At 49.8% G+C, this 26,639-nt stretch overlaps 1 protein-coding gene across 3 annotated transcripts; it reads left to right on the forward strand.

Annotated features, from left to right (window-relative positions):
• The first annotated feature begins 1,088 nt into the window (after positions 1–1,088).
• Traf3ip3 (TRAF3 interacting protein 3) lies at positions 1,089–26,066 on the forward strand. Of its 3 annotated transcripts, none has more exons than XM_040739416.1 (15): positions 1,089–1,328; positions 5,122–5,525; positions 6,237–6,387; positions 6,471–6,534; positions 6,768–6,792; positions 6,991–7,020; positions 7,122–7,217; positions 13,964–14,035; positions 16,183–16,323; positions 16,517–16,654; positions 19,071–19,206; positions 19,681–19,743; positions 21,493–21,549; positions 23,014–23,150; positions 25,760–26,066. In XM_040739416.1, exons 2-15 carry the CDS (start codon positions 5,181–5,183, stop codon positions 25,847–25,849), a joined length of 1,545 nt encoding a protein of 514 aa, XP_040595350.1. In that variant the 5' UTR covers positions 1,089–1,328; positions 5,122–5,180; the 3' UTR covers positions 25,850–26,066. The 3 variants fall into 3 exon arrangements, with proteins under 3 accessions (XP_040595350.1, XP_040595349.1, XP_040595351.1); XM_040739415.1 differs by having other exon boundaries at positions 1,090–1,328; positions 25,757–26,066; XM_040739417.1 differs by having other exon boundaries at positions 1,090–1,328; positions 5,122–5,465; positions 25,757–26,066.
• The last annotated feature ends 573 nt before the right edge of the window (positions 26,067–26,639 follow it).

A 26,639-nucleotide genomic window follows, 5' to 3' on the forward strand; every position in this document is an offset into this window, starting at 1 on the left:
AGGTTTCTTCTATACAGTTTTTAATAGAGTCCAAGGAGTCTGCAGCAATTCCAATACAGTCTTCCTGTGTTGTCCAGTCTCTCGCCTGAGGGCACATCCTTGATCTGGGTTCCAGTGAAAGAATCTAGCCTGTGTGCTTTCTTGCCCTTTTCTCTGTAGAGAAGAGAGGAAGTACCAGCCGTGAAGAAGACTGTGATAACTTCTCCATATGAACAAAACTCATCGCAGCTACTCGAGCGTCTCGTTTGCCTGCCTCACAGACGTCAAGCACTCACGGCACCCGAGTCAACCATCTGACCTCTCTGCACCGTGAGGGCTTGTGCAGAAGGTTCCAGGACTGTTTGTGAGCTTGCGCTAACCCAGTTCCCTGCTTATCTATCCCGAGCTGTTCTGGGACTTCCCGTTTGTAATAGTTTCTTTCTAATGCATCAGTTCTCTTTAATTTTTTTCCCAAAAAATTCTCAGTTCAACTCACTGGGATTTTTTCCTTTTTTTTTATTCTGCTGGTTATCTGCCTTCTGCCTCCTAGTCACCCACACTGTCACCCCTGTACATTGCTTCATAGAGAAATGAATCCACAAAAACACACAGATCCTTCAGACCACGGGGAACTCTACCCAATGCCAACATTGGGAAGAAGTGTCCAAAGGAAAGAGAGATTGCCAAAAAGATAGCTAGATGGCATGGGGACATCCCTCCTGGGTCTTAGCACAGAAATGACAAGGTTGGATCTGGCCCCGTCATCTATGCATAACTCTAGGGAAAAATTTTTTGAAACAGGTTTCATGTAGCCCAGGCTGGCCTTGAACTCAATATGTAGCTGAGGATGACATTGAACTTGTGGTTTTTCCTGCCTCCACTTCCTGATGCTGGAGTTTCAGGAATGCACTACCAGGTTTGGCTTTTAGTTCTGGGATGGAACGCAGGGATTCAGGCGTCTAGGCAACCGCGCTACCTACTGAACCAAACCACCACCGGGAAATGGAAATTGGGTTGAAACTGCAGGGTGGGGAGTACAGACCAATCAGGTAGTGGGAGCCTGGGTGGCTGGGTGGAGTTCCTCACCAGCCCAGGAGGCCCCGAGGGTGAAGGGGCCCTCTCAAGTTGCTGAGAGCAAGGAGAGGAACTGAGGTTTGTGAGCACGGTGGCTTGTCCGTTTCCTGTTTCGTCAGGCTGCCGCCGTGCAAGAAGAATGTCGGTACAAGAGGAGACTGGTGAGGGGGCTCGGGACGTCTGACTCACCGCCTTCCTGGCCATCTGAGACCAGAGAGACTCGGAAAGGGCTGAAGCCTCTCCTGAGACACTTGAGACAGGACCTGGGACCGGAGGTAACGGTGGAGGAAAATGCTTTGGGTGTGGCTTTGGGGTGGGACAGAAGGTGCTCCATCGTGCCAGCCTCCTGCATAGCAGCAAGTGGCAGGATTTGAGTGCTGGGGCTTGTGTGACCGGGAGACCATCCTGTGTTGGGTTCCTTGGGCAGCCACTGGGATACAGCTACCAGCTCTGCCTCACCTGTTAGCTTGGGTCACATGACTTAGTTTTGGGGGTGCTCGGCACCCATACCAAGAATGAAATGACCTTTCCCGGGTCTGTTTAAAAATCTGGGGTCCACTGTAACAGGCCCTTCTCCTTCAGCTCTCACTGAGAACTCTGGGCTAGGAAGGCCAGATCCATGCAAGACACTGTCCATCATTTCTTCTGCGTACACAGCCAGGAGGTAGGAGCAAAGGTTTGGAGAGGCGTTGACAAGCCTGTAGGTGAGGGACAGTGCCCTGCTGTCTACCTGTGCGGGAAGGAGAGCCCCCCTGCCCCAGCAAGTACCACCCTTTCCTCCAAAGCTCTAACTGGACCCTCTCATGTCGCCAAGGGGCACCACAGAGACTCCAGAAAGCCTGGGCAGTGGCCTTGTGACCTTTCTCTGAACCACACAACCGGTTCCTTTTTTCAGCAGCCTGTCCCTGCCCATCAGGCCTTCCACAAGCCTTCTCGTGTTGAAGTCAGCCAGTATGATCACTCCCTTCCAGAAGGCTGCATGGTTCCATACAACCAGGGGCAGGGACTGTGGGTATAGGAAAATTCTCTCTCTTTTGGGAGTCATTCCTACTGCGGAGAGCAAAGCAGTCGATATCTCGGTAGACCTGCAGACAAGCTAGGTGGGGATCAGGGAGAAGGATCACCACAGGCCTGCCTCAACCCCACACGCCTTCCCTCTTCCCACTCCCCATCTGGAAGGCAGCAGGACCTGCAACCCAGGGAGCTACCTCCGGTACAGAGCCTGTAGGTGACCAGGGACCAACAGGGAGGAGATGAGACCCTCACTTGGTGTCCGTCCCTCAGCCTACCTGTCCTTTGCCTTCCTGCCTGACCTCGATGAGTTGAGGGTGACTTCCAGCCCACAGAGAAGTGCTGTGTCCTTGTAACCCAACCTCAGAGGCCACAGGGACCAGAGCAGGAAAATTATTCCAAGGTGGAGCCACAGGCCCTGTTCAGGACTGACAGAAGGCATTGGGGGTGGGGGGTTAGAAGGTGAAGCTGAGCATGCTCAGTACCAGAGTCCCATGGTGTTGCCCGGGCACCCGAGTCACGACACCCAGTCTTCAGTGTCCAGCACCACCAAGGATAAGTGTGAGATTTACATCTATTGCTTTTAAAGGCTGCTGTTTCCACATACCATACGCTCGGTGTGTGGTTCGGATGTTGTCCTTTAATACTCAGATCCCTTCAAGGGACTTTTGGCCCCATTTCATAAATGAGAACCATGAGGCTTAGCAACAGCCTCCCCCTCTGTTTGGTAGGTGGTGACAGCCTGGAAGTGAGTCATCGCCTGGCCCAGTGAAGACGGAATAGTTAGGTGCTGTGGCTTTGAGGTGCATGTGTGTGATCCCAAAGTCCCCTCCATTCATTCATTCATTCATTCATTCATTCATCACAGGACATGCATTGAGGTGCGTGTGTGTGATCCCAAGTCCCATCCATCCATCCATCCATCCATCCATCCATCCCTGAACACTTGTGGGCCTTTTGGCTCCTTTTCTATGTAATTAGATAAACAGAGTGACATGTGGGAAGTCTAGGGAGCCCCACAGAGTGAGAGCAAGGAGAAAAGCCCGAGGGAAGTCACGGGGGCAGGGGGGGGGGGGAGGGGATGATACCAGGACACACACCACCTCCCTGGGGTGAGTTCTGCCCAAGGCAGAGGGTTTCCACCCGTTCTCAAGAGTCCGATACCCCAAAGCACACAGGACTTAGCCACATAGGAGCCCTTCAGAGAGGGAGACTGTCCACCTAGAGGCTTGTGAACGAGGACAGTGACCAGAGACAGACCAGAAGCCCTGCACAGAATTCTGTCCTGTGCCAGGATAGGCAACTAATTCCCAACAAAGAAACACAGGGCCTCTGCTTGTGGAGTCTGTGCAGCCTGTCCACAAGCCTGGGGGGGGGGGGGGGGGTCAGAGCGGGCCAGCTCCTGCTAGTCGCCGAGGCTGGGACACTTCCTGTGACCACCCTGACACCGAATTCCTGGGCAGCGGGATGAGCAGGGAATAGAGAAGAGCCAGCAGCTGTGAGGAGGGCTGTCCTTGTCACCACAGTCTGGTTCCAGGGGGCAGAGGAGGCAGGGCACAGCTGATGCTAGGATGTATCCCCATCTGAATCCAGCCCCTGCCAGAGCCCAAAATGAGACCAGCCAAGTCCACACCAGGTAGGTGAAGATCAGGATTTGGGTATTATATGGACAGTAGGTAAGGCCACCTAGACCTGTTCCTTGGGGACATTGCATTACAAGTTTCTCTTGTCTTGTTTGGTTGGTTGGTTTTTTTTTTTTTTTTTTTGGTTGTTTTTGTTTTTGTTTGGTTTTTTTGAGACAGGGTTTCCCTGTGTAGCTTTGGAGCCTGTCCTGGAACTTGCTCTTGTGGACCAGGCTGGTCTCAAACTCACAGTGATCTGCCTGCCTCTGCCTCCCAAGTGCTGGGATTAGAGGCATGCGCCACCACCGCCCAGCTTCTTGTCCTGTTTCTTAGGGCTTGTCTTTCTTTGTAGGACTCCTGTTGAAAGTACTCTGCATGCATGCTGGCTTAGACAGCAGCTTAGGAAACAAACAGCCTGAGCCTGGCAGGCAGGCGATCCTAAAAGGTCAGAGCCTTCCTCACAGTGTGACGCCTGCTGTGCCGAGAGCAAGTCTAATGTATGGGGTGAAAGCCTGGAGATTTAAATGAAAGACAAGATGTCCGGCAGTTTCTGCTAAGAGAATGAATGCATGTATGCATTTATTGCAAGGAGGGAGCAGCCTTATATACAGACTTACAGCACAGTGGAAAATTCCAAGTTGTAAGAGCTCATGTTTTCATAATCAGAGATTGATGCCAGTGGGGCAAGGCCAGGGCTGGAAGCCAGGACTAGAAGACAGGATGCACCTGTGATTATTGGTTGACAAGCCACTCACAGAGAGCCCCTGGGGACTGGGGCCCAACATCTCAGAGTCACTGAGCCAGGTTCTCTGAAATGGACTCGATCAGCAGCTCAAGTCACAGCCTCACCCTAGATACATAGTAGATAGAGAGAGAGGTCAGGATGTGGCGATGGGGGAGTTAGGGCAGGTTTCCCTAAGCCATGCCAGTCCAAAGTCACAGGCTGACTGCTGGGAGCTGGGAATGGAGCAAAGGGTGCCAGCCACAGACCCGATCACTTCCTGAGGGGTTGCGGCTACCTCCTAGGTCTCAAGAAATGCCACGTAGCTATTTTAGTGACGCTGCGGGCAAGAGAACAGTAAAGATGAGGACATCTTTCATTTCAGACGGGAGGATAAAGAGGACTGGGGTGTCCACAGTTCTACAAGCCACTATTATGATGATTATCATTTGTCCCTTGTGTCCCCTCACTTAGAGGTACCTAATAAGGAAGCAGGGGCTCCAGGGAGACCCACCCACCCTAAGGATTAGCTCTAGAGCAAAACAGAAACCGATGGGTGCTGGATTCCACCGGTTCTTGCAGGGTTGAGGCCTGAAGTCCTTCCTGACCCTGGGTCAGGATGGAGCCCTGTTGCTATTTCTGCCCTGACGGGGAGACAGACAGATTGTCAGTTTTCCGCCCATCTCCTGACTCCTCCCACTTGGCATCTGGCAGATCCGAGCAGCTGTTCCAGGCGCTGGAAGCCAAGCACAACAGGTGCTCGGGAGGTCACCATGATCAGCTCAGGCCCCAAGTCCTCCCCTGGCTTGGCTCGGTGGGCCGAGAGCTATGAGGCCAAGTGCGAAAGACGTCAGGAGACTCGAGAAAGCCTCCGCTACCGCCGCAACGAGACCGCTTGCCGCCAGCCAGGGAAGGTGCCCCCAAGGACCCAGCACAGGGAACGGCTTCAGAGAGCTCGGCAGCTCCAGTTCCTCAGGAGGAGAAACCTGGAAGACGAGAAGAGAGGCCAGGACGGGGAGCAAGGGCCCTCCCGCAAGACAGAAGGAGGGACAGGCCAGGTGACTGTCCTCAGGGAGTCCTTGCCTGGTGCCAACAAGCCCTCTTCCCCTGGACGGCAGGTGGGATATGTCCAAGAAAACACTGCTCCAGACCCGGGAGGCGGGAGGAGGGGGGAGGGTCTGAGAAGCACAAAGGCTGAGGGTCACCAACAAGTGATTTCTGTACGCCCCCTTCCTCAGCAATGCAACCAAGTTCCCATTAGCCATCAACCATCGCTCTTTAGAGATTATGTTGTGTCTTTAGCCTCTTTTGAAATGGAGCAGTCCTACACCTGACTGTTTGGAGAATGGAAACAATTGTACAGACAATTCCAAGCCGATAACTAGTATAAAGATCTCTTTTTTTTTCTGAGATAAGGCCTTGCTATATAATTCAAGATGGCTTTAAACTCATGGTCCTCCTGCCTCCCCTTCCTGAGTTCTGGGATTTAAAAAAAAAAAAAGAGCAGACTTGACTAGTGATTGCCATCACTCCATCCTGCCAACAGGTCCCTACTCTGTCTTCTTTTTGACACGAAAGCTCAGTAGTTCTGTGGCTCTAAGGAGAGGTAGGCAGTCCCTCTGGGCCCTCCCTGACAGGCAGGACTCTTGAGGCCCAGGAAAAGCCAAGATCTGACCCCTGTCGCTGAGGATGGAACCCAGGGCCTTGTGTGTGCCCAAGGAGCCAGCTAGCACTGAGCTGCTGCCCTCTGGTTCTCCTCTCTGCAGTTGTCTGGGGGTATTTAAGAGGCCCCTCGGAGTAGCATTCAGCAGCCTTCATTTGCTTTCCAGGTAACAGGGACGAGCTCTGCCGTTTCAACCCTGCATCATTCCTCCTCGAACATCCAGGGAGACTTGGACGGCCTCCATGCCTCACACATGGCAGCCTCTCCGCTGCCGCTGCAGGACTCTGCAATTAAGAAGCCACACAGACAGCACCGGGGTGAGAGCGCAGCCCAGATCTCAGGTTGCTTCCCTCATCCTCCCTGCTTTCCTGCCCGCTGAATCGCCCTGTCTATCGCTCAGGTACTCAGACAAAGGCAGAGGAGGCACAGCCAACGGCAAAGAATGACGCCAGTCAGCAAACCAAGTGAGTTCCCTCGTGTTCCTGGCCCCGATGCTTCAGTCCGGTCCTCTCCTCGGCATGTCTATGGGGAACGCCTCCACTAGACGCCTCAGCTGAGCAGGAGGGAGCCCCTCCCTGCCCCTACTGCTCTTCTCAGGGATGCCAGGTGCATTTGACACACTGCCTGCTCGCAGGTTTCTTTCTTTCTTTTTTTTTTTTTTTTTGGCCCCACTGTCATGTTTTCCTTCTCTTCCCAGCTGTGGAGTTGCAGTCCTAGACAAGGTAAGAGAATCCTCGTTTGGAGGGGGTTTGGGGTCAGATGGCACCTAAGCTCTAGCATTCTGGGATTCCATGATAAACTCGGGCTGGGGTGGAGGGACTCTTTCCTCCAGGATGGCCAGATGGTCCTGACCCTGCCCAGACACGTAGGCCAGCCGGGGCTCTCTGGTTCCCTCCTGAACCTCTTTCGTCTCCCTCTAGGACATCATCCAGCTCTCCGAGTACCTCAAAGTAAGTAGTAGCACCTTGACACCCGCCCGCCCACACGCAGCTCCCCGCCTGCTCTTCCTCCAGGTCAAGGTTAATCTCTCCCTCTACATTTTCCCTTCTAGGAAGCCCTACAAAGGGAGCTGATCCTGAAGCAGAAAATGCTGATTCTACAGGACCTGTTGCCTGCCCTGGCCCGGGCCTCCGACAGCTCTTGGAAGGTAGGAGATTTCTATGCATGCTCACCTCTGTTCTCTGAGCACACCATTCAGCAAGGGGAGGGGGCTGACTCGCTGGGAAGAGGCGATGGTGGGGTGCTCAGACTCGGAGGCCAAGGGGGCACGGTAAGTATATTCCTGGGGAAGGCCCAGAAACCAAGCGCCGACAGAAGGCCTGTCTTTAAGCCACAGGGAGGGAAGAAATGAGGGCCCTGTCCAGTGTTGCCACTGAGTGTTGTCAAGGCATCGACTTTCACATGGGATTCTATTTAGTCACATTCTTACTGCTGCACCCAAATCCCCGACACAAGGAACTTTTAAGAGGGGGCTTATTTTGTCTATGACTCCAGAGCACAGCCCATCATGGCCGGGTGGGTCACGGCAGCAGGGACTGTGAGGCAGCTGGTCACACAGCATCCACAGACAAGAAGCCAAGTGACAAAGGCTGGTGTTCAGCGGGTTCCTCCCCTCTCTCTTTTCCCCACTGGGTACCACAGCTGGTGGAATGGTGCTGCCTCATTCATTCCAAGTGGCTCTAACCTCCTCTGCAATCTAGAAGCTCCCTTGCAGACATACCCAGGGGTTATCTTCAATGTGACTCTAAATGCCATCAAGCAGACACTCAAACTTAACCACCACGGATCCATATAAACACACACACACACACACACACACACACACACACACACACACACACACACACGCTGGCCTGAACAATGCTCAGACTGGAGAGAACTTAACAGGTGATTTAGTCTGATTACCCAAGGTTGCTGTGATGGGCCAAGGCCTTGCCCCTAGTCACATAACCACTTAGAAAAGCCCAGGTCTCTAATGTTGTTGGTCTGTTCATTTTCTAGATAGCCAAAGGCCATGCTTTTGCTATCAACCCCTGCAGATTTGTTCCTTAGGCAGACACCTGCATTTAAAAAAACAAAACAAAATAAAACAAAAAAAAACCCATCATCTTACCATGTAGCCCTAGATGGCCTAGAACTCTATGTAGACCAGGCTGTCCTTGAACTCACAGAGATGCCTCTGCCTCTGCCTCTGCCTCTGCCTGGGATTAAAGGCGTGCGCTGCCGTACCTGGCACAGGCGCCTGCTTTTTAGAGAGTTCACAGTCTTGTAAACAAAGTATATGCCAAGTTAATACAGGCGTGAGAAATAAAAGAAATGCTTCCAGGGTGGAGCAGGCTACAGGAGGGAACAGACCACTCCAGAGAGAGGAGCCAGAGTCAATGCACAGTCACAAAGCATTGCCAGGCAAAGGAGGACACCAGGATGGTGTCTCAAGCAAGAACACGGGTAGGCAAGAGCCAGAGCATGGCTTGGTTTGGTACAATGGCTCTCTAATATTTTATCTCGGGATTCTTTATACTAATTTTTAATCAATTAATTTTTCCTAGACCAATCACATTTTCCCCTCCGTTCTTCCTCTCCCCCCAGTCCCTCCCCCAAACCTCCCCCTCTCCATTCCCCCATCCACTCCTCCTTTCTATTCGGAAAAGGGCAGGCTTCCCCACGTATAGTGGCCAGCGATGCCAGAAAGACTGGGTACCTCCCTTCCTATTAAGTCTAGACAAAGCAACCCATCTTTAAACTAATTTTTAGCTCAAACTTCCAAAGAAATTCTGATGTGTACCATATTAGAATTCACCATGTTAAAAGTTAAAATAGAAATTTAGAAATATTAATTTAGAAATAACAACAGTCAAGCACCATATGCCAACTTATGTATTTTAATGGAAAACTTTGTTTTCAGAAGGAAAAAATAGAGACGTAGCATGGCTGTACATTTTCAATATCTAGCTAAGCAGAGGACAGCTGAACTCTATTTGCTTCTAAACTCAGTCCCTTGGGACCACTTTCTGAGTTGAAGCATTTGAAGCATTCTGTGTCAGGGAGGTGTGTGCTGGAAAGGGAAAGGCCTTGCAGATCCCTTGAAAGGGTCTCTAGGATCTCATGAGTTCAGCAAATGACAAGCAGGTTGGTGCGACCAAAGCCTAAGGCAGTTGGTGTGTTGAGCCAGAAGATGCAGCCTCACAGGCCTCCATGCATCTCACCATAGAAAGGCTTATGCTTAAAGACATAAGGAGGGAAGGGGTTATGGGACACTCCAAGAAGTTTGCAGTGACACAAAAGACCATGGCTCCCACCCTGGAAACCAAGGCATCAGCCAGTGAACCTGGCTTTGGGAGTCTCTCTAATAAACCCTCTGCTTACCAAGTCATTACCGCCAACAGAGGTGAGGGGGGGAAGGGAGATTAGTCTGGAGCTGGGCATGTCAGGTGGTTTCCAGTACTGAGCTAAACTGAGAACATCTCACCCCTTAGTTCATAAGACACTTGGTAACTTTCAACTCTGTACTGGGGGCTCAGGAACAAAAAAAGAAATAGAGCCCTTGTTCTGAAAGACCCACAGCACAGCAAGGGAGAGGCCAGCAGACAATGCCCGTGCTGCAAGTGTGTGTGCAGTCTTCACACAGACAGAAAGCGATTCTGCCTCTGTGGAAAGAGGCCATTTCGGCTGGGTCCTCCTAAAGGGTGAGGAGAACCTCGCCACTTCAGAAGTTGCTTGGTGATGGGGGAAAGCAGAAGAGTGTTTGAGGAATTAGGGTGTTTACGGGCCTAGGTGGGGCAAAGCATTGGGCGTGGCCCAACGTGATGGTCTTCTCTGGCTCCTATCTGAATAGTGTCAAAGAAAGATGCTCTCTCACGCTTCCAGACCAGGAAACTTGAACCTTCTCTGGCAAGGTTTATTTCAGATTTAATGTGTGGACCTCCTTTTTAAAGGAAAAGCCACACACACAAAACAAAAAACACTTGCCTACGTATCCGTATGCGTGCACACATGTGTGTCACGGCAGACACCTTGTATTGGGGGACCGGTGAGATTGCACGACACCCCCAGGCGGAGGGTCACGGCAGGAAGTGGGTGGAGCTGAAGTCCTGCCCTCTGAAATGCCGGCCTTTAGAGGCCTTTAGAGCGACTACCTCACTACAGAACTGAACCCAACGGAGGGATCTGATCTGTGTTCGTAGCATCCCGGAGCCAAGGCCCAACTCTGAGTGAGGGGTGGGTCCCGACAGAAGCCTAGATGTCAGCTGCACTTAGTGGGAATGAGGCAGATACATTCAGAGCCACTTATGTAACGCCCAGGAGTCTGAGGCAGGAGGATTCCAAACTTCAGACCAGCCTGGGCTACATGTTGAGACCCCATTTTTGTTGCTGTTGTTGTTTTTAAGCCATTTCTACCATAAACTTGGGGGTGTTGCTTTACCTCGGGCTCCAGAGGAAGAGCTGAGGTCCCTCTGGCTGTCATTTCCACTCTTCCCATCTTCCCAGGTCTCACATTCCTCCCACCCCAGGCTCCCAGCTTCCTGTATTTAAGAAAAGCCATAGCTAACTGCTCAGCTGAAGAGTCCTTGCTTTTCCCAACACAAAAACCTCTCGGCTCCATCCCTCCCGAGAAAGCCTCACTATCAGTGAAACAGTGGCCCCATGTGATGGTTTTTGAGAAATTAACTGAATGAGTGGGGCCAGAACTGGGACCCAGACCTCAGCCAAGCGCGTGTCCACTGTGTCCTTTCCGCTTGGTCCCACGCATGATCGCCGGCTTCCCATTAGAGCCCCATAGTCAGTGCCCTCCAAGACGCTCCCGGGAGCTGCGGAGAACCTAGAGCCGGGCCCAAACACTAGAACAGAAGCAGCTCTGCCAACAAGAGCAGGCTGGAGCGGAGCACTAGGGTTTGAAGGCCGTATGGCGGAATTGAGAACGTCAGCTGACAGACAGCACAGTGCAAACTCTGCTACAGCAGAGATGAGCCATGGGCTAGGGTTTCTGTGGTGAGGGGTGGTATTTACGGAAACAGGTCTGAGAGCAAGCAGCAACAGGATCTGAAGCCCTCAGACCAGCACCAGGTGTGTGTGGCCTCCCTGTTGCCCTTCCCCACCAGGGGTGGCCTGTCTGAGGTGCTCCAGGCTCCTGGGATAAGGTCCACAGCATCCTGCAGAGCTTCTCAAAGCTAAAACACTGACATCAGCATGGGAAGATTGGGGCTGGGGGAGGGGGCGGGCGGTGAGGGGTACAGGCTCCATTTGCAACAGCTTGGCTCAACTTCCCTGCTTGCCTTAGGGAATCTGGAGCTCTGGGCCAGAGACTTTGTTCATGCCCTAGACTTGGGCAGCAGCCCCTATCCCTGCTTGAATGGGGCTATCGTGAATCGCCTTGTATTGCAACATAAATGGAAAAATAATCTGGGTTCGGGCTGAAATGCATAAACACTGAATGAAAGCAATACTGCAGGGTAGGGAGCTGCCCAAAGGACATTTCAAGAGTAACGTGTGGAGCCCGTGTTCCTTCCAGGCTTTAAGGAGGCAATCTTTAAACTTGGTGGTGGGTGTGCCTGGCTTCTGCAACCGTAGAGTCTGGGCAAAGGAAAGTGCTTGCACTCTGTTGGAAGACCAGCACAGAGGGTGGCGGGGTGGGGCCAGCTGGGTGCAGGATCCGCACACTGACAATGAACAGGCCCCTCTGGGGAATTCAGCCGCCCTACCAGTTATGCCTGGGCCTGAACAGTGGAAGCCTCTGTCCCTCTCTCTCATCTGTCCCAATCCCTGTGGTTATTGTAAATACCAAATCCCTTACTCTCTCCACTTTCCCACATGCGACTGAGAAAAACATTAACAGTAGGAGGCACTTTAAAAAATTGTTTTTGGCAAGGGTTTTTGCTTTTGCAAGGCCCAGCTGAGTAACACAGGAAGCTGAAAGGGTGGGGTCTCCCCCCAGTCCTCAGTTAGAGGAATGATCAAAACAGGAGCTCTGTGATACCACTTCCTGCCTTCCCCAGGCATCCTGACTCTCAGCGTGGGAGGCCCACCTCACCCCAGAGGCCCTCTCTGCCCCAAGTATTTATAGCTGGGAAGGACCATGAGGGTTGGAACTGTCCCTCAGTCTGATGATGGGAGGGAGCCACAGCATCCAGGCCTGGAGAAGGGACCCCCCCCCAAGAATCCCACAGGACTTGGGTGGAGAAGTCAGAGAAGAAAAATAAAGAAAACCCCTTACAGGCTCATGGCCCTAACTCTGAGAAACATGCTCTTATTAATGGCACCCCCACCGCTCCAGGCAGACATACCTGGGGTAAAACTCAAGGCTGGCAAAGGGTATTTCCACAGCTAGAAGGGGCAGCAAAGTAAGCGGAAGACTGAAAGCAAGAATTGCACCCCTACCCGCCCATTCCTTGGTCCTAGTCAAGGAATGCCTTGAAGTGCCACCAAGCACCACAAAAAAGACCTGAGACATGCGGGGGGGGGGCAGGGCAGAGATGGCAAGGCACACAGACCAGGCCGTTAGACCAGCCCAGCTTTTGAGCACCTGTGTGACTTTCTCAGACGCCGTCTCACGCCCTCCTGGTGCCCACTCCTACTCTGCTTAATATCTCTAGGGCCGTTTCTCACTGTGTAAAGGATTTCTCACGTGAGTCCTGCCAGGAAGGGAAGCCGGTGAGTGTGAACTCACATGAGCGCACACACACGCACACATGCAGACACATATGCACGCACGCACACACATATGCACACATGCGCACACACATATGCACGAACGTGCACACACATATGCACACGTGCGCACACACACACATATGCATGCACACACATATATGTGCACGTGCATGCACACACATATGCATGCACACACATATATGTGCACGTGCACGCACACACACATATGCACGTGCACACACATAGGCACACACACACACACACACTAGTACAGTCAGAGTCCTCCACAGCCACAGGTTTCGCCACCTTAGAATCAACCAACATTGGATCGAGAATAATTGACAGGAGAAAAAAAATCCCGATTCTCTCGTCTTCCTTGTAATCAGTCCCGAGTCAGTACGTTATAGATGCCATTAGCACGGCATGTCCAGCGTACTGTGAGTGAGCCAGAGATGACTTTATGCATATAGGAGGATGTGCATAGGCCATTGGCAAGTGTTACACGTTTATATGAGCGTTCTGGGTGGGGAGGGGGGGATTCCAAGAAGTAACCCTCAGTGGATGTGAAACGCAAGGGCTTGCCACTTGAGAGACCTCCGCCCCACTGGCCTGTGTGGCCTGAGGTCAGGCCCCCCCTCTTGTCTCTCTTGGGTTGTGGATGCCCGTCTTGTCGCCTCTCCTCAGGGTGTCCTGGTGTTCTGACCTTGTTTTATAAAAACACCAGGAAACTAGACTAGGATTCACTTGACTGCGTTCTAACTTCTTTGAAGGCCCACCTCCAAATATGGCTCCACTCTGGAGAACCGTAGCACTCGAGCCCAAAGGACAAACACAGTTCATTCAGCCCACGACAAGGAATCGTAGCAAATACAGATTCTCTCCAGGACCAACAGAGGCAGGAAAAGCAGCGGGGTGGGGGTGGGGGTCAGGGGTCAGGGATAATGAGAGAATTACAGTTTAGGAACCTCCCGGTCGGTGGCCTCTACCTGGGCCATTTCATTTGATAGAGAAACTCAAAGGACAGAGAAGGTCTGGGTCCAGTCTGGAGGTCCCTTGGCCTAGCACAGAGAGAAGACCAACTTCCCCCAGAGCTCCTCAGCTGGCTCTGACCCTGAAAGGGTTCAGTCCCATGACACCGCCCCAGGGCACCGAGCTTCAGCTGTGTGCAATTGGGTTGGAGAGATGTAGCTAGCCTCTTCATATATCCTTTAACCTTAGTTTACTAACTCATCCTGTCTGCTTTAGGGGCAGCTTAACGAAGACAAACTCAAGGGCAAACTGAGGTCCCTAGAAAACCAGCTCTACACCTGCATGCAGGTAAGCGTTCCGGAGAACACAGCGAGCACATTAACTTCAATAAAATGAGAACGTTTGAATCTTAGTCCTGCCTTCTAGACATGCTACCAAACGGAGGCTGCCACAGCTGCTTACTCTGTTTTTCACGTCGGTCCCTATTTGCCACGTCACCATCTCCATGGCCCCTTCTTTGTCCTAGCACGCACCCTGGGTACCCCGGGAAGGGACCCCGGCACTGAACACCATTGTTGGCTTCTAGGGAGCTGTAGGGAAAGCGCCTTGGTAAAGGTTCGTACCATGCAGCCAGTCTCCACAGACCCAGTCTGAGGGCAGGTGAAGAGCGTGTTGACACGAAACTGCAAAAATGATTTTCATCTCAGGAACAAAGTTGTTTTTAGCAGCGATCTAGAAGGAGCAGGAAGCCCACCAGCCTGGGGAAAGTGAAGCCTGGCTCTCCTTGTTCACAGTCAGCTTCAGCAGTCTCTTGATCTGGCCCAACTTCAGGTTCAAAAAAAAAATCAGTTCTCTGACAGAGAGACATTGAATACGAAAGTGGGAAGGCAGGGGCCAGCAAGATGGCTCCCTGGGTGAGGGCGCCAGGTCTCACAACCCAAAGTCAATCCCTGGAGTCCACGCGGTAGGAGGAGAGCACTGCACTGCACACCCTCAAAAGTCGTCCTCTGACCTCTCCTCACACTCTGTGGCAAGTACACACACACCTGCACACACAGCTACACACATACATGCATGTACACACACATACACGCATGTACACACAGATGTGCGCTCGCACACATGCATACACGCACACACATACACGTACACGCACACACACACACATACAGGCATACACACACACTGCGAACAGTTTATATTGGCAATTTTTTTGTTTTTGTTTTTCAATGTGAGCCGCTTTGCTTCATTAGGCTCATATTAGCTAAATTATGCCAAACCAAACTTGTCAGAGACCAGCATGCAAGCCAGAATGCAAGGCTTTAGCTTGCTGTTTGAGAAAGGTCTCATTATTAAACTGACCTTGAACTTGGGATCCTCCCACCAGCCTCCTGGTGCTGGTGTTACACACATAAGCAGCTGTGCCCAGGTGCTCTATTAATTTTCTATTGGAAGTGAAGCTGGTTGGCAACTACTATTGTTAAGTCCAATAACTAGGACATTTTTATTTGACTTCAATCAGTCACTCTATGGTTTGATTTTTAATGAAAATTCAAAAAAAAAAACAGAGCACCCTTTAAGATACAAACACAAAATTTCAGAGCATCCCAAGTGGAAGAAAAAAGACTCCCAGTGACCCTTCCTTAATCTTCATTCTCTGGATTTACCCAGATGGTTCTAGAAGCTGCCTGCCTTTCCCCCAAATCACAAAAAGGTGAAACATGAGGGGCAGCCAACACTTCAGTGGATCTGCAAATCTATTTTATCGGGTTTAGGGGTATTTTCCTTGGACCTAACACCAGTGGAAACATTTTTCCGGGCAGTGATGACGCACACCTTTACTCCTAGTTCTACAGAGTTTACAGAGTGAGTTCCAGGACAACAAGGGCTGTAACACAGAGAAACTGTATCAAAACAAAACAAACAAAAAACCCAAACCAGGGGAACATTGAATGCAAATGTATTGCCTTTAGAACACTAAGTCCTCAGATTCCTGGGACTTTCTGTTAGGCAGTGATGTGTTTCCCGTTTGGAAACTGTTTCCAGGGGACTAAGGGAGATTCATCCACAGAATGGAGCTGTGGAGTCTGGGGATGCAGGGACGGGGCTATTAATGAAAATTCCAAAAGTATGGGTCCCATTCTCCTGAATGCTAATACATCAGTGCTCAGCAAAGCCACCAGACCCCGGGAAAGCGGAGTTAGTGGAGATTTAACAGAAGCGGTGCCTGCTCTGCACCCGGAGCTCAGCAGAGGCTACCCAGCGGAAAGGACAGAGGCAGAGGCTGTGGCGGCAGCGGCGGGCACCCCTCACATAACCTGAGGGACCCCTCTGCTCAGCTCCAGCCTGAAGAAAAGGCCCACCAGACAGCTAGCATCTCTGCCCTGGAGGCATTCTCTTCGTGTGTGTGTGTGTGTGTGTGTGTGTGTGTGTATTCCAGCTGTAGGGTGGGCGGAAGTTCAGTGTGTCTTTGCTGAATTGCTTCTGGCTTACAGAAGCACACTCCCTGGGGAATGAAGAAGGTGCTGCTGGAGATGGAAGCCCAGAGGAGCAGTTACGAGCAGAAGGCTAAGGAGTCACTGCAAAAGGTGCTGGAGGAGAAGATGAGCGCAGAGCAGCAGCTGCAGAGTGTGCAGGTGGGACAGATGCGCAGGTCTGGGGGCTGGGACCCTGGGGACAGATCCCCAGGGCCAGGGGGCCAACCACGCGCTCCAGGAGCACGCTAGTCCATCCTGCACTTTAAACTGCACCAAAAGCAAACAGAGAGCTCTGTGTCTTCCCTCTCTCTGGTCTGCTCCTTGAAACCTTCTCCCCTCTGGTCTCTCTCAGCTGTCCCTGGCCTTGGCGGAGCAGAAGTGTGCAGAGTGGAGGAGTCAGTACGAGGCTCTTAAGGAGGACTGGAGGGCCCTAGGGGACCAGCACAGGGAGCTGGAGAGCCAACTGCATGTGCTTCAGTCCAAACTACAGGTAACGGGGCCCCTGGGCACAGGAGGGGAGGGAGGCAGAAGTGGGGGGAAGGGGCCCGTGAGGAAAAGTGCCCCAAAGCCTAGAGAAATGCAAAAGGATCATTCAAGTCTTCAGCCAGTGCCCACTGCCCACTTAGTACCAGACTCGCTGTTTTGCCTCTGAGTTACGATTCTGTGCTTAGAGACCTGCACTGTTTGTGCAAAAGAATTAAGTACCTGCTGGAAAGACATGAACCAAACACCAATGCCTGGGTTGGAATAGTTATTGATCAGCCTGCTAATTGCACACTATTGGAACACCATCCAAGCAGAGTACGCAGTGCACAACTGTCCACAGTTCCGCACACAATAAATGTTACTAACCTATTCACAGGTGTCAACACATCCTGACAATGCGTTTCTTTTTTTTAAGATTTATTTATTTATTATGAATACAACATCCTGCCTCCATGTATGTCTGCACGCCAGAAGAGGGCACCAGATCTCATTATGGATGGTTGTGAGCCATCATGTGGTTGCTGGGAATTGAACTCAGGACCTCTGGAAGAACAGTCAGTGCTCTTAACCTCTGAGCCATCTCTCCAGCCCAACAATGCGTTTCTTAACAAATTACTGTAAACCTTTGACATACTCAAAATTGCTTCTACGCTTTCAATCTGTCACCTTAGAAAAATCTAATTGACCTCCATAAACCTGTTTCCTCATCAGCAAAATAAGGGTAATAGTACTGTTGCAGCATGTATTAGATACGGATATCCACACAAAGTGTTTAGCATAGTCTATGGTAAACATGAGCACTTGATACAAGTTAGCGATTACTTTGCATGTGTTACCTCAGGCCTGGGTGGAGATCTCGCATTCCCAGCTACCTAAAACGTAAAGTTCGTCCACTGGGGCCGGACAGTTATCTAGCTAATGAGCCATCCCTCGGGAAGGCAGATCCACCTTAAATCGTGCCAAAGAAGGAATAATTATGCCTTTACTAAGATGGTTCACTGTCCCTTCCCAGAAAGTCTGCCCCTGGTGTAGTTACTTAAGGAGCCATAGTCATGCTACTGGGTTAAGCCAGCCCATTTCTTAGCTAAGAAAAACCTCTCTTAAGAACCTGTTCTTTTCTTTAATGTTAACAATCTTTCTTCAATTTTTTGCCATTCTTGAGATTTTAATTACATTTCTCCCTTCCTTTTCCTCCCTCCAAACCTTTCCATATATCATTCCCCGCTCTCCTTCAAATTCATGGTCCATTTTTTCACCACTTACTTTTGCATGCACGCATGTATGTGCATATACATTCCTAAGTATAAATGGTTGGATCCATATATTTCTTGTATGTGTGTTTTCAGGGCTGACCATTTGACACGGGACAGCCAATGGGGCAGGATGACCTCTCCTGCTCCCAGATTTCCTCAGTTGCCCATGGTTCTTTGTGTAGGGTTGAAGCCTCGTGGGCTTGTCCCCATCCAGCTTGGCGTGTCTGTTGGTGTCCTCCTTGTTCACCTCACGTTTGAGCAGTCATGTTGGTGAGACTTTACGGATGTCACTTCTGGTGTTACACAATCTCACCGCAAACCCCCTGATCTCTGACTTTTGCAGTCTTTCTGCCCCCTCTTCTGCAATGTCCCCCAAGCCTTAGGTGCTGGAGTTGTTTTGTACATGAATGCACTGAGGCTGGGCTCCACAAATACACATTTTGATTGGTGGCTGTTTGCTGTAGTGGGGGCCATCTGTTTCAATGATAAGTTTCCTTGATGTGTCCTTTAATTTTCTTACTAACAAATCTAAGAACTCAGAGACCCCAATTTCCCCAGTAACATATGGCATCTCAGGTGGGGCTCCCCAAATTTCTCAGTAACACATAGATTTCACTTACTCAGTCTGGAACTTTGAGAATCTTCTCCCAAGGTAAATCTTTACAGTTTCCCTCCCGAGAGGGATCGGAAAAAGCACGGCTGATGAGGGGGTGAGACTTTTAGAGGCGCAGACCCCAGTGGCCTCACAGCCCATGGCATCCACATTTCAGCCTTTGGTCGCTTCTTCCCATCATGCATAGGGAAATTCTTGGGAAAGCGTTTTGAGGTTTATAAGACGTAGTTCTTTGTGGAAGTGCTCCCAACTGCCCTCTCCCTCGACAACTGATCAAGCTGAAAGGGAAGGCAAAGTGAACCGTCTGGAAAAGTTCCGACATGGTGCGCCCTGACGTGAAGACCTGTCGAGGCATCAGGACATCATCCCCTGTAAATGTCCAGTCAGATGCACCGCTGGAGACGTGCAGGGTGCAGGGCAAGGGGAAGAGGAGGGAAGTCTGCGTTTCCCTGAGTCCCGGCCTCTGAAGCTCTACTGTTTTCTGTTCGGTGGCGCCTGCTCTGTCCCCACCCCCGCTGACCTTGCCACTGCACGGCCCCTCCTCATCCTTTCAGGTGGCAGACAGCAGAGACTCACAAATGAACCAGGCCCTGAGGCTTCTAGAAAGCGAGCACCAGGAGCTTCAGGCCAAAATCGAGTGCCTGCAAGGGGACAGAGAGCAGCAGAGCTCTGACACCCGGGACCTGCAAGGTACTTCTCTTCTTGGGGGTGTTAGGGTCGTGAGAGCCACTGGTGAAGGAGCTGGGGGAGAGGACGCTGCAGGGAGGGGCGCTTCGGCCTTCATTTCTGGCTCTCCTCTTTCCTCGTGGGGAAGGCGGGGTTCTGCCTTCAAGGACTCTGTACGCTCTCCCCTCCAGCCTGTGTCTGCGGGCAGGACCACGGCTGCTCCTGCATTAGTCGCATGCCAAGGCCATGTTCCTAATATGAAAGGGAGAGGTTAGTACAATCGCTGGCAGAGTGAAGGCTCCCCAGCCGTGCCAATGTGGGCTGAAGGGACCCGCGAGTGTGTACCCAGCGCTGAGATGTCTGTGTGCGGATGCCCGCCTTCCTCTCCAGACCTGAAAGACCCTTGACACTACAGAGGCCACAGAGAGGACCAGACGTGTTTCTCAGTTCCTCCATCCGGCCGCTCTTCTGTTTCAGTCTGTGTTCTTTCACTTTCAGATCAACTGAGGCGGTCGGAGGAGGAGAAACGGGCCCTGGTGAGCAGAGTACAGCAGTTGCAGAGTAAGTGTCCTCTTCAGTCTTAGACCTGCACAGGTGGCTTCCGGTATGCCTGCCCACGGGGCCCTGGCTCTGGTGCCTCCCGATTCTGCACACTCTCGGGCCCACTTCCTGCAGAGGGAGGGTCGCTTGCATCGCTCTTCTCGAGTTGTATATTAGCTTCTGTTCTTGTGTTTCCTCTCTAGTTTCCTCCTGTCCGTGACAACCATTTGCATTTCTACAAGAATTGCAGCTGTGTGTGTGTGTATGTGTGTGTGTGGTATGTGTAATGTGTGCATATATGGAATGTGGGGGAATTGTGATGTGCATGGGTGATGGGTATTATGGCATGTGTGCACTATGTGTATGTATAGAATGTAGGGGAGTTGTAATGTGTGTGATGTGTGACGTGTGTGTGTGTGTGTGGTGTGTGTGTGTGTGTGGTGTGAGTGTGTGTGGTTATGTATGTATATGTGTGGTGTAAGTGTGTGTGTGGTGCACATATATGTGTGTGGTATACATGTGTGTGTGTGGTTATGTATGTGTGTGGTTATGTATGTATGTGTTGGTGTACATATGTGTGTGTGGTGTACATGTGTATGGTGTATGTGTGTGTGTGTGTGTGTGTGTGTGTGTGTGTGTGTGTGTGTGTGGTGTATGTATATGGGTGCCCATGAAACATGCACAGAGGTAAGGAGGTTGGAGGGGGTTGAGTATCTCCTCTGTCGCTCTCCTCCTTAGTCCCTTGAGAAAGAGTTTGTCACTGTTTCCCAGCTAGGCTAGCCAGCAAGTCCCAGTGATCTTCCCTTCTCTGCCCCGGACCTGACAGCATTAGGGTAACAGGAACAGGTAGCCATGCCCGGGGTTTTATGTGGATACTGACAATTTAAACTCAGGTCCTCTTGTGTGTATAGCAAGAATTCTTGCCCCCCCCCACTGATCCAGGCCCCAGAACTGTCCATTTTAAGATGTATTGGGCTTTCTCAGATAGTTCTTTTCCTATACATTCCATGTATGCGCATGAACGTGTCACTCAGATTTTCTCACTAGAGGTGAGAAATAAGCATCCATCGAACCCCTACATAAGAGTCAAATACCCTAAACACATGCATTGGGGCATACAATGAGCAAAAGTAACAGCTTCTTAAGAAATTCCATTCTAAGGAAGTCCAAGGGTAGAGGTTCCATGGGAAAGAAATCAATGTATGTCAAGAAACTTAAAGGAAAAATTAGTCACTGCTATGTAGAAGGTCATCTGAGAACGTGTTCCTCATAAAGAAACAAGCAAACACTCACAGACATGGTAGAAACTGACATAAGGAAGACATATTGGTAATTAAGGGTCACATTGAGCGACTTGGACAAAAAAAAAAAAAGAGCTGTTTTACAGTTGTGGAGGCTGCAGTCCAAAAACAAGCTGTCCAGAGGGTTAGCGCCTTCTAGGGTGAGGGCCTGCTCCAGGCTTCTCTTTAGCTTTGCCTCTGGCTTTCTTATTTGTCTTCAGTCTCTTTCCCTGGAGCATATGTGGGTCTAGGCATTCCCTTTCTTATAAGAACACCAGTTATCTGGACTAGGGCCCATCTTAATGATCTTATTTTTACTCAGTTACCCTTTCAAAGACTCCATCTCCAAGGAAGGTCACATTACAGGGGTCAGAACTTCAACACAAAAGTTTTGAGGAAAGATATTCGGTCCCTACCAGATGGTGGCATCTGAAATGAGTCTTCACTGTAGGTCTGCTAGCACACACAAGTTCCTTTTGTCTCCCAACAGGTCTGCTTCAGAAACAGTCCTTACACCATCGAGAACGGGAGAAACTCTTAAAGAAAGGTCAGCAAATTTACTCCCACTAACTGTTGCTCTCCCTTTGTCTGCCTAGAGGCTGGGAATGGACTACATGACTTCTTGGGGTCCCCCCCCCCCCGCTCCTGAGAGTCTGTGAAGTCAGGGAGGTGGGGAAATGTTTTGAGAAACCATCACTGATCTGGACATTTTTTAGTCAGCCTTCCACCCTGAGAGGTACATAAACGGTGGGAAAGGGTTTCTACTTCCTCTGAAAACACTGTCTGTGTTGAACATTTCAATAAATTGATTTTGAATTCAGAATTCATGTCAGTTTTTACACAGTTGACTTTAGAAATCACATCCAGCTCCTCAGCCCAAACTACACAGCAAACCGGAGTCCTCTCACGCCAGCCCTGACCAGGCGCAAGCCTGCTAAGGGCACGTCAGCCACGTAGAGGCCCCCAGTGGCTCCTCTTGCTGTCCACAACACATAGCCTGTTTTATTCTCACAACTACTGGGTGTAATACAGGAGAATGCAGATATGATTGTGCCCAAATAGCACAGACAAGAAAATAAAGGCCTTTAGCCATACACATTAAGAACTGAACTAAAAGAATTACCCAGAACTTGACTCTAGTCCAGTGCTCTTTTCTCCAAAACTCGGACTACAAGGTGGCTGAAAACCCAGCTTTAAAATATTAAGAGGCAGTCTAGAGTTGAGTAGAAGCATTTAGCAAACCTACATGAGAAACTAAATACTATACGACAATAATGAAACAACTCCAATTAGTAAGCATTCATTAAAACTATCAAATTAATACAAACTCAAAGAAAAACAGATGTCAACCTTACTTCATGGAATGCAAGCCCAGCTGGGCGTCTAGGCCACAGGGTGCACCAGAGTTCTTTTTTGTGTTTGGTTCGTTTTCAAAACAGCATCTCACTACATAGCTTTGGCTGTCCTGGAACTCACAGAGTCACCTGACTCTGCCTCTGCCTCTCATATGCTGGGACTGAAGGGTGTACCACTATGCCCACAGCATCAGAGTTCTTTAACATGGACTGTTCTACTCCATCCAGTGAAGATGAGGACAAACCTGCCGGCTCCCTATTCTCCAAGTCACCCTAAGGGTTGTCAGTGACAGGGCCAGCCCACACACACAAGGGTCACCCTAAGGTTCTCAGTGACAGTGACAGAGCCAGCCCTCACAAGCAAGGGTCACCCTAAGATTCTCAGTGACAGTGACAGAGCCAGCCCTCACAAGCAAGGGTCACCCTAAGGTTCTCAGTGACAGTGACAGAGCCAGCCCTCACAAGCAAGGGTCACCCTAAGGTTCTCAGTGACAGTGACAGAGCCAGCCCTCACAAGCAAGGGTCACCCTAAGGTTCTCAGTGACAGTGACAGAGCCAGCCCTCACAAGCAAGGGTCACCCTAAGGTTCTCAGTGACAGGGCCAGCCCTCACACACAAGGGTCCTGCTGTCACTGAGACTCTGGCTGCTTTTTTAGATCAGGCTTTACCTGTGTGGAATCCAAAGCTCTCCCTTGATGAAGCAAAGCCCAAGAGTACAGGGGAGGAGAAAGACTGGGAGCTCAGAGACCAGCTACAAAAGGAGACATCTCAGCTCCAGGCCGAGGAAAAGGAGGTGAGGAGGCAACCTCAGAGCATAAGGGATCATCTAGACTGTGAGTGCTCATCCAGACTGAGAGTGCTCATCCAGACTGAGAGTGCTCACCTAGATTGTGAATGCTCACCTAGATTGTTAGTGCTCCCTAGATTGTGAGTGCTCATCCAGACTGTGAGTGCTCATCCAGACTGTGAGTGCTCATCCAGTCTGTGAGTGCTCATCCAGGCTGTGAGTGCTCATCCAGTCTGTGAGTGCTCATCCAGACTGTGAGTGCTCACCTAGATTGTGAGTGCTCCCTAGATTGTGAGTGCTCATCCAGACTGTGAGTGCTCATCCAGACTGTGTGGGTTCATCTAGATTTGTGGTTCTCAACCTGTGGGTCACAACACTTTTGGGTTTGCATATCCAATATTTTGTATATCAGATATTTACATTATGATTGATAGCATCAGCAAAGATACAGTTTTGGAGTAGAATGAAATAACTTTATAGTTGGAGTCAGTACAACATGAGGAACTGTATTAAAGGGTCACAGCGTTAGGAAGGTTAAGAACCATTGGTCTAGACTGTCAGGAGCAGGGAAACCTGCAAGGCAAGTGGAAAGCAGGAACTTCCAAGCTTAAATTGTGACTGGATGCCCACAGATGTTCACTTTCCTCTACAAATTCCTTTGCCCTTGGGTAGACTTGCAATCTTTCTCCTTCCAAATTTATAACAACCCCTATCAAGGTTATATGGTAGCCTATTAGGAAGTCAACCAGAAGATACAATATTTGCTAAACACAGTCACTCCTTAAATTCTGTCACATACTAGGTATCACAGTGCTTTGTTTTACATAGTATCTTTTAAGTAGCAAACACGTTCCTAGGAATATACTTCCAAACTCACACCTCCTTGGAAGTATGCAGAAACAACTAGCTCCCAAGGAAGAGAGGCTTGTCCTCCAACTACTTCTAAGTCTTTCATGCCATAAGAACTTACTTTTTAAGAACTTGTTTTTTTAGTATGCCCACTTACAAAGCATGTTCACAGAGTCATATAAAAGCATGTGCATGTATTGTGGCCAGTAAGCTGGTTCAACAGGTAAAAGTACCTGCTACCAGGCCTGATAATCTGAATTCAATCCCTGGGACCCACATGGTAGAAGGAGAGAAGTGACTCCAAGGGTTGTCTTCTAACTCCCACATATGCACTGTGATACTAGCATGCATACATATACACATACACACACATATACACATACACACACATCATACACACCCATATACACGTACACCCCAACAACAGTAATAATGTAAAAAAAACTTTAAGCATTTCCATGTATAAAATATAATATATGCAGCATAAACAATTGTGTAACTCAACATATTCCTGATACACTATGTGACAGGAAGAAGACTAACTCTCTGAGAAAAGCGGGAAGAAGGGCTCACTCAAAACAAATGAAGGAGTATAGTACTCGGGGCAGTCTGCTTCCAGAGTTATGTCCCAAACTGAATTGGTGGCACTTTGTTATGCTGTCCCCATTGCTGAGGGCTGCATTCAGAGTTAGACATCCTCAATGACAAGTACCTCTCCAGTCTTAGAAAGCTACAGCATTGTCAAGAAGTCCTGAGATACAGCCAGGAGCCATCTCCCAGAGCAAGAGGGTCCATTCTTGTCTATAGCCCTACATGACAGCGGGACCATCCCTTTTTAATACCCAGCCCTACATGACAGTGGGACAGCTCCTTTTTAATACCCAGCCCTACATGACAGTGGAACCATCCCTTTTTAATACCCAGCCCTACACGACAGCGGGACAGCTCCTTTTTAATGCCAGACTTACCGATAAACTGTATCCGTCCACACCAACATCTGGTCATCCTGTCCTGTTCCACTTGATTTACATTATGCCAACAATATGGCAATATGAAATAACAAGAGTGCTATGAATTAATAGGAAAGAAACGCTGACTATGATCCACCCAATTTTCATGTATCTCTTGAGTCTGGAAGACACTGGATGGAGCATACTCTGAAAACCCGACACGTTCTAGATCCAAAATACACCATGCATGCACAAGCATGATGCTCCAAAGCTGCAGATGATTTGGGGGCATGTCGGGTTTGGGGTTTTAGGGTGCCTTTTTATTAGGTCTGCTCAACTGGGAAAGTCTATACACTTAGTACAGAATGCAAAAAAAAAAAAGACAAAATTTCAAACATTGCTAATCCCAAGCATTTCAGAAAAAGACACTTATTAACCTGTGTTGACTCAAGTATGAAAAGGGTTCCCTTTAGGTTTATTGTGAACATAATGACAAGGACAGGAGGGAGGCTTAAAAAGCACTGGGGCACACAAAGAGGGTATTGTTTTGCTGAATTCGTTTCTACTTTTGAACATTCGTATCGGCATTTAAATATCTGTCCCCTATTGGATATGAGTCTGTAGGCCGTTAGTAAAGTGGTTTTACCTCAAGGGAGGTGACAGAATATGGGGGAGACACTGAAGCAAAACTGTCTTTTCTGCCACCAACGTGAGGTTTCCTACTGGGTCAGGACACCAAAGGGCTATTCATGCCTGCGTTTTCTCCAGCTAACTCACAGAGGCTCTCTCCTGTCTCCGCCTTCTTCCACACAGCAGCAATGTGGCCACTGGCTCCCGGTGCTGATGGTGGTGATTGCTACAGCACTGGTGGTGTTCCTGGCAAACAAAGAGAACCTGGCGATCTGAATAACTTCCTAGCACCTGTCTGTCTGGGTAACATGCAGAAGCAAACAATTCCATGAAAAACTTGAGCTTTTGGGCTTTACAACTTGAGTTTTCTCTCCAAGTGAATCCAGATCCCTAGTTTTGTTTTGTTTCGTTTTCCACCATGCTCTAAGTAAGCATGACTATTCCTCAGAAACTGTATATTCCTGGAAAACGCTGCATGAGTATGACACTTGGACATCATGGTCTCATAGCCTAATTCAATTCAAGTTACATAAACACGCCAAGTGCCCAGTCCTTCTCCTTCCCTGCAAGGCACTATCCACTTAGGGCAGGGCCGCCACCCAAGGGTATGTTGCTTCGTCTCCACAACGCTCCTTCTCCGACTCTTTTTCCTTCTATGTCTTATTCAATGGAAAACAGACAGACACCTCTGCTAAGTACATAGGAACTCCTACTGTAGAAACGGAAAACATACTCCTGCTGCCAACAGCTCATCCCATTCACCTAAGTGGCCAAGTGACTGCACAGCATTATTCCCACGACACTTAAAATGATGCTAATTCAGCGTTATTTGCAACAGCCAGAAGTTGGAAGCAACCTAGGTGCTCCTCAAACGAAGAATGGATGAGGAAAATGTGGTACATTTACACAACGGGGGTTAAAAAAAAACCAATGGCATCTTGAAAACTGCAGGCAAATGGATGGATCTAGAAAAAGTCATCCTGAATGAGGGTAACTCAGACCCAATAAGACAAATATTATATGTGCCCACTCGTAAGTGGCTATTAGATGTAAAGCAAAGGACACT

The sequence above is a fragment of the Mesocricetus auratus genome, unplaced genomic scaffold (genome assembly GCF_017639785.1).
Source record: "Mesocricetus auratus isolate SY011 unplaced genomic scaffold, BCM_Maur_2.0 Super-Scaffold_100676, whole genome shotgun sequence".
Classification (NCBI taxonomy): Eukaryota; Metazoa; Chordata; class Mammalia; order Rodentia; family Cricetidae; genus Mesocricetus; species Mesocricetus auratus.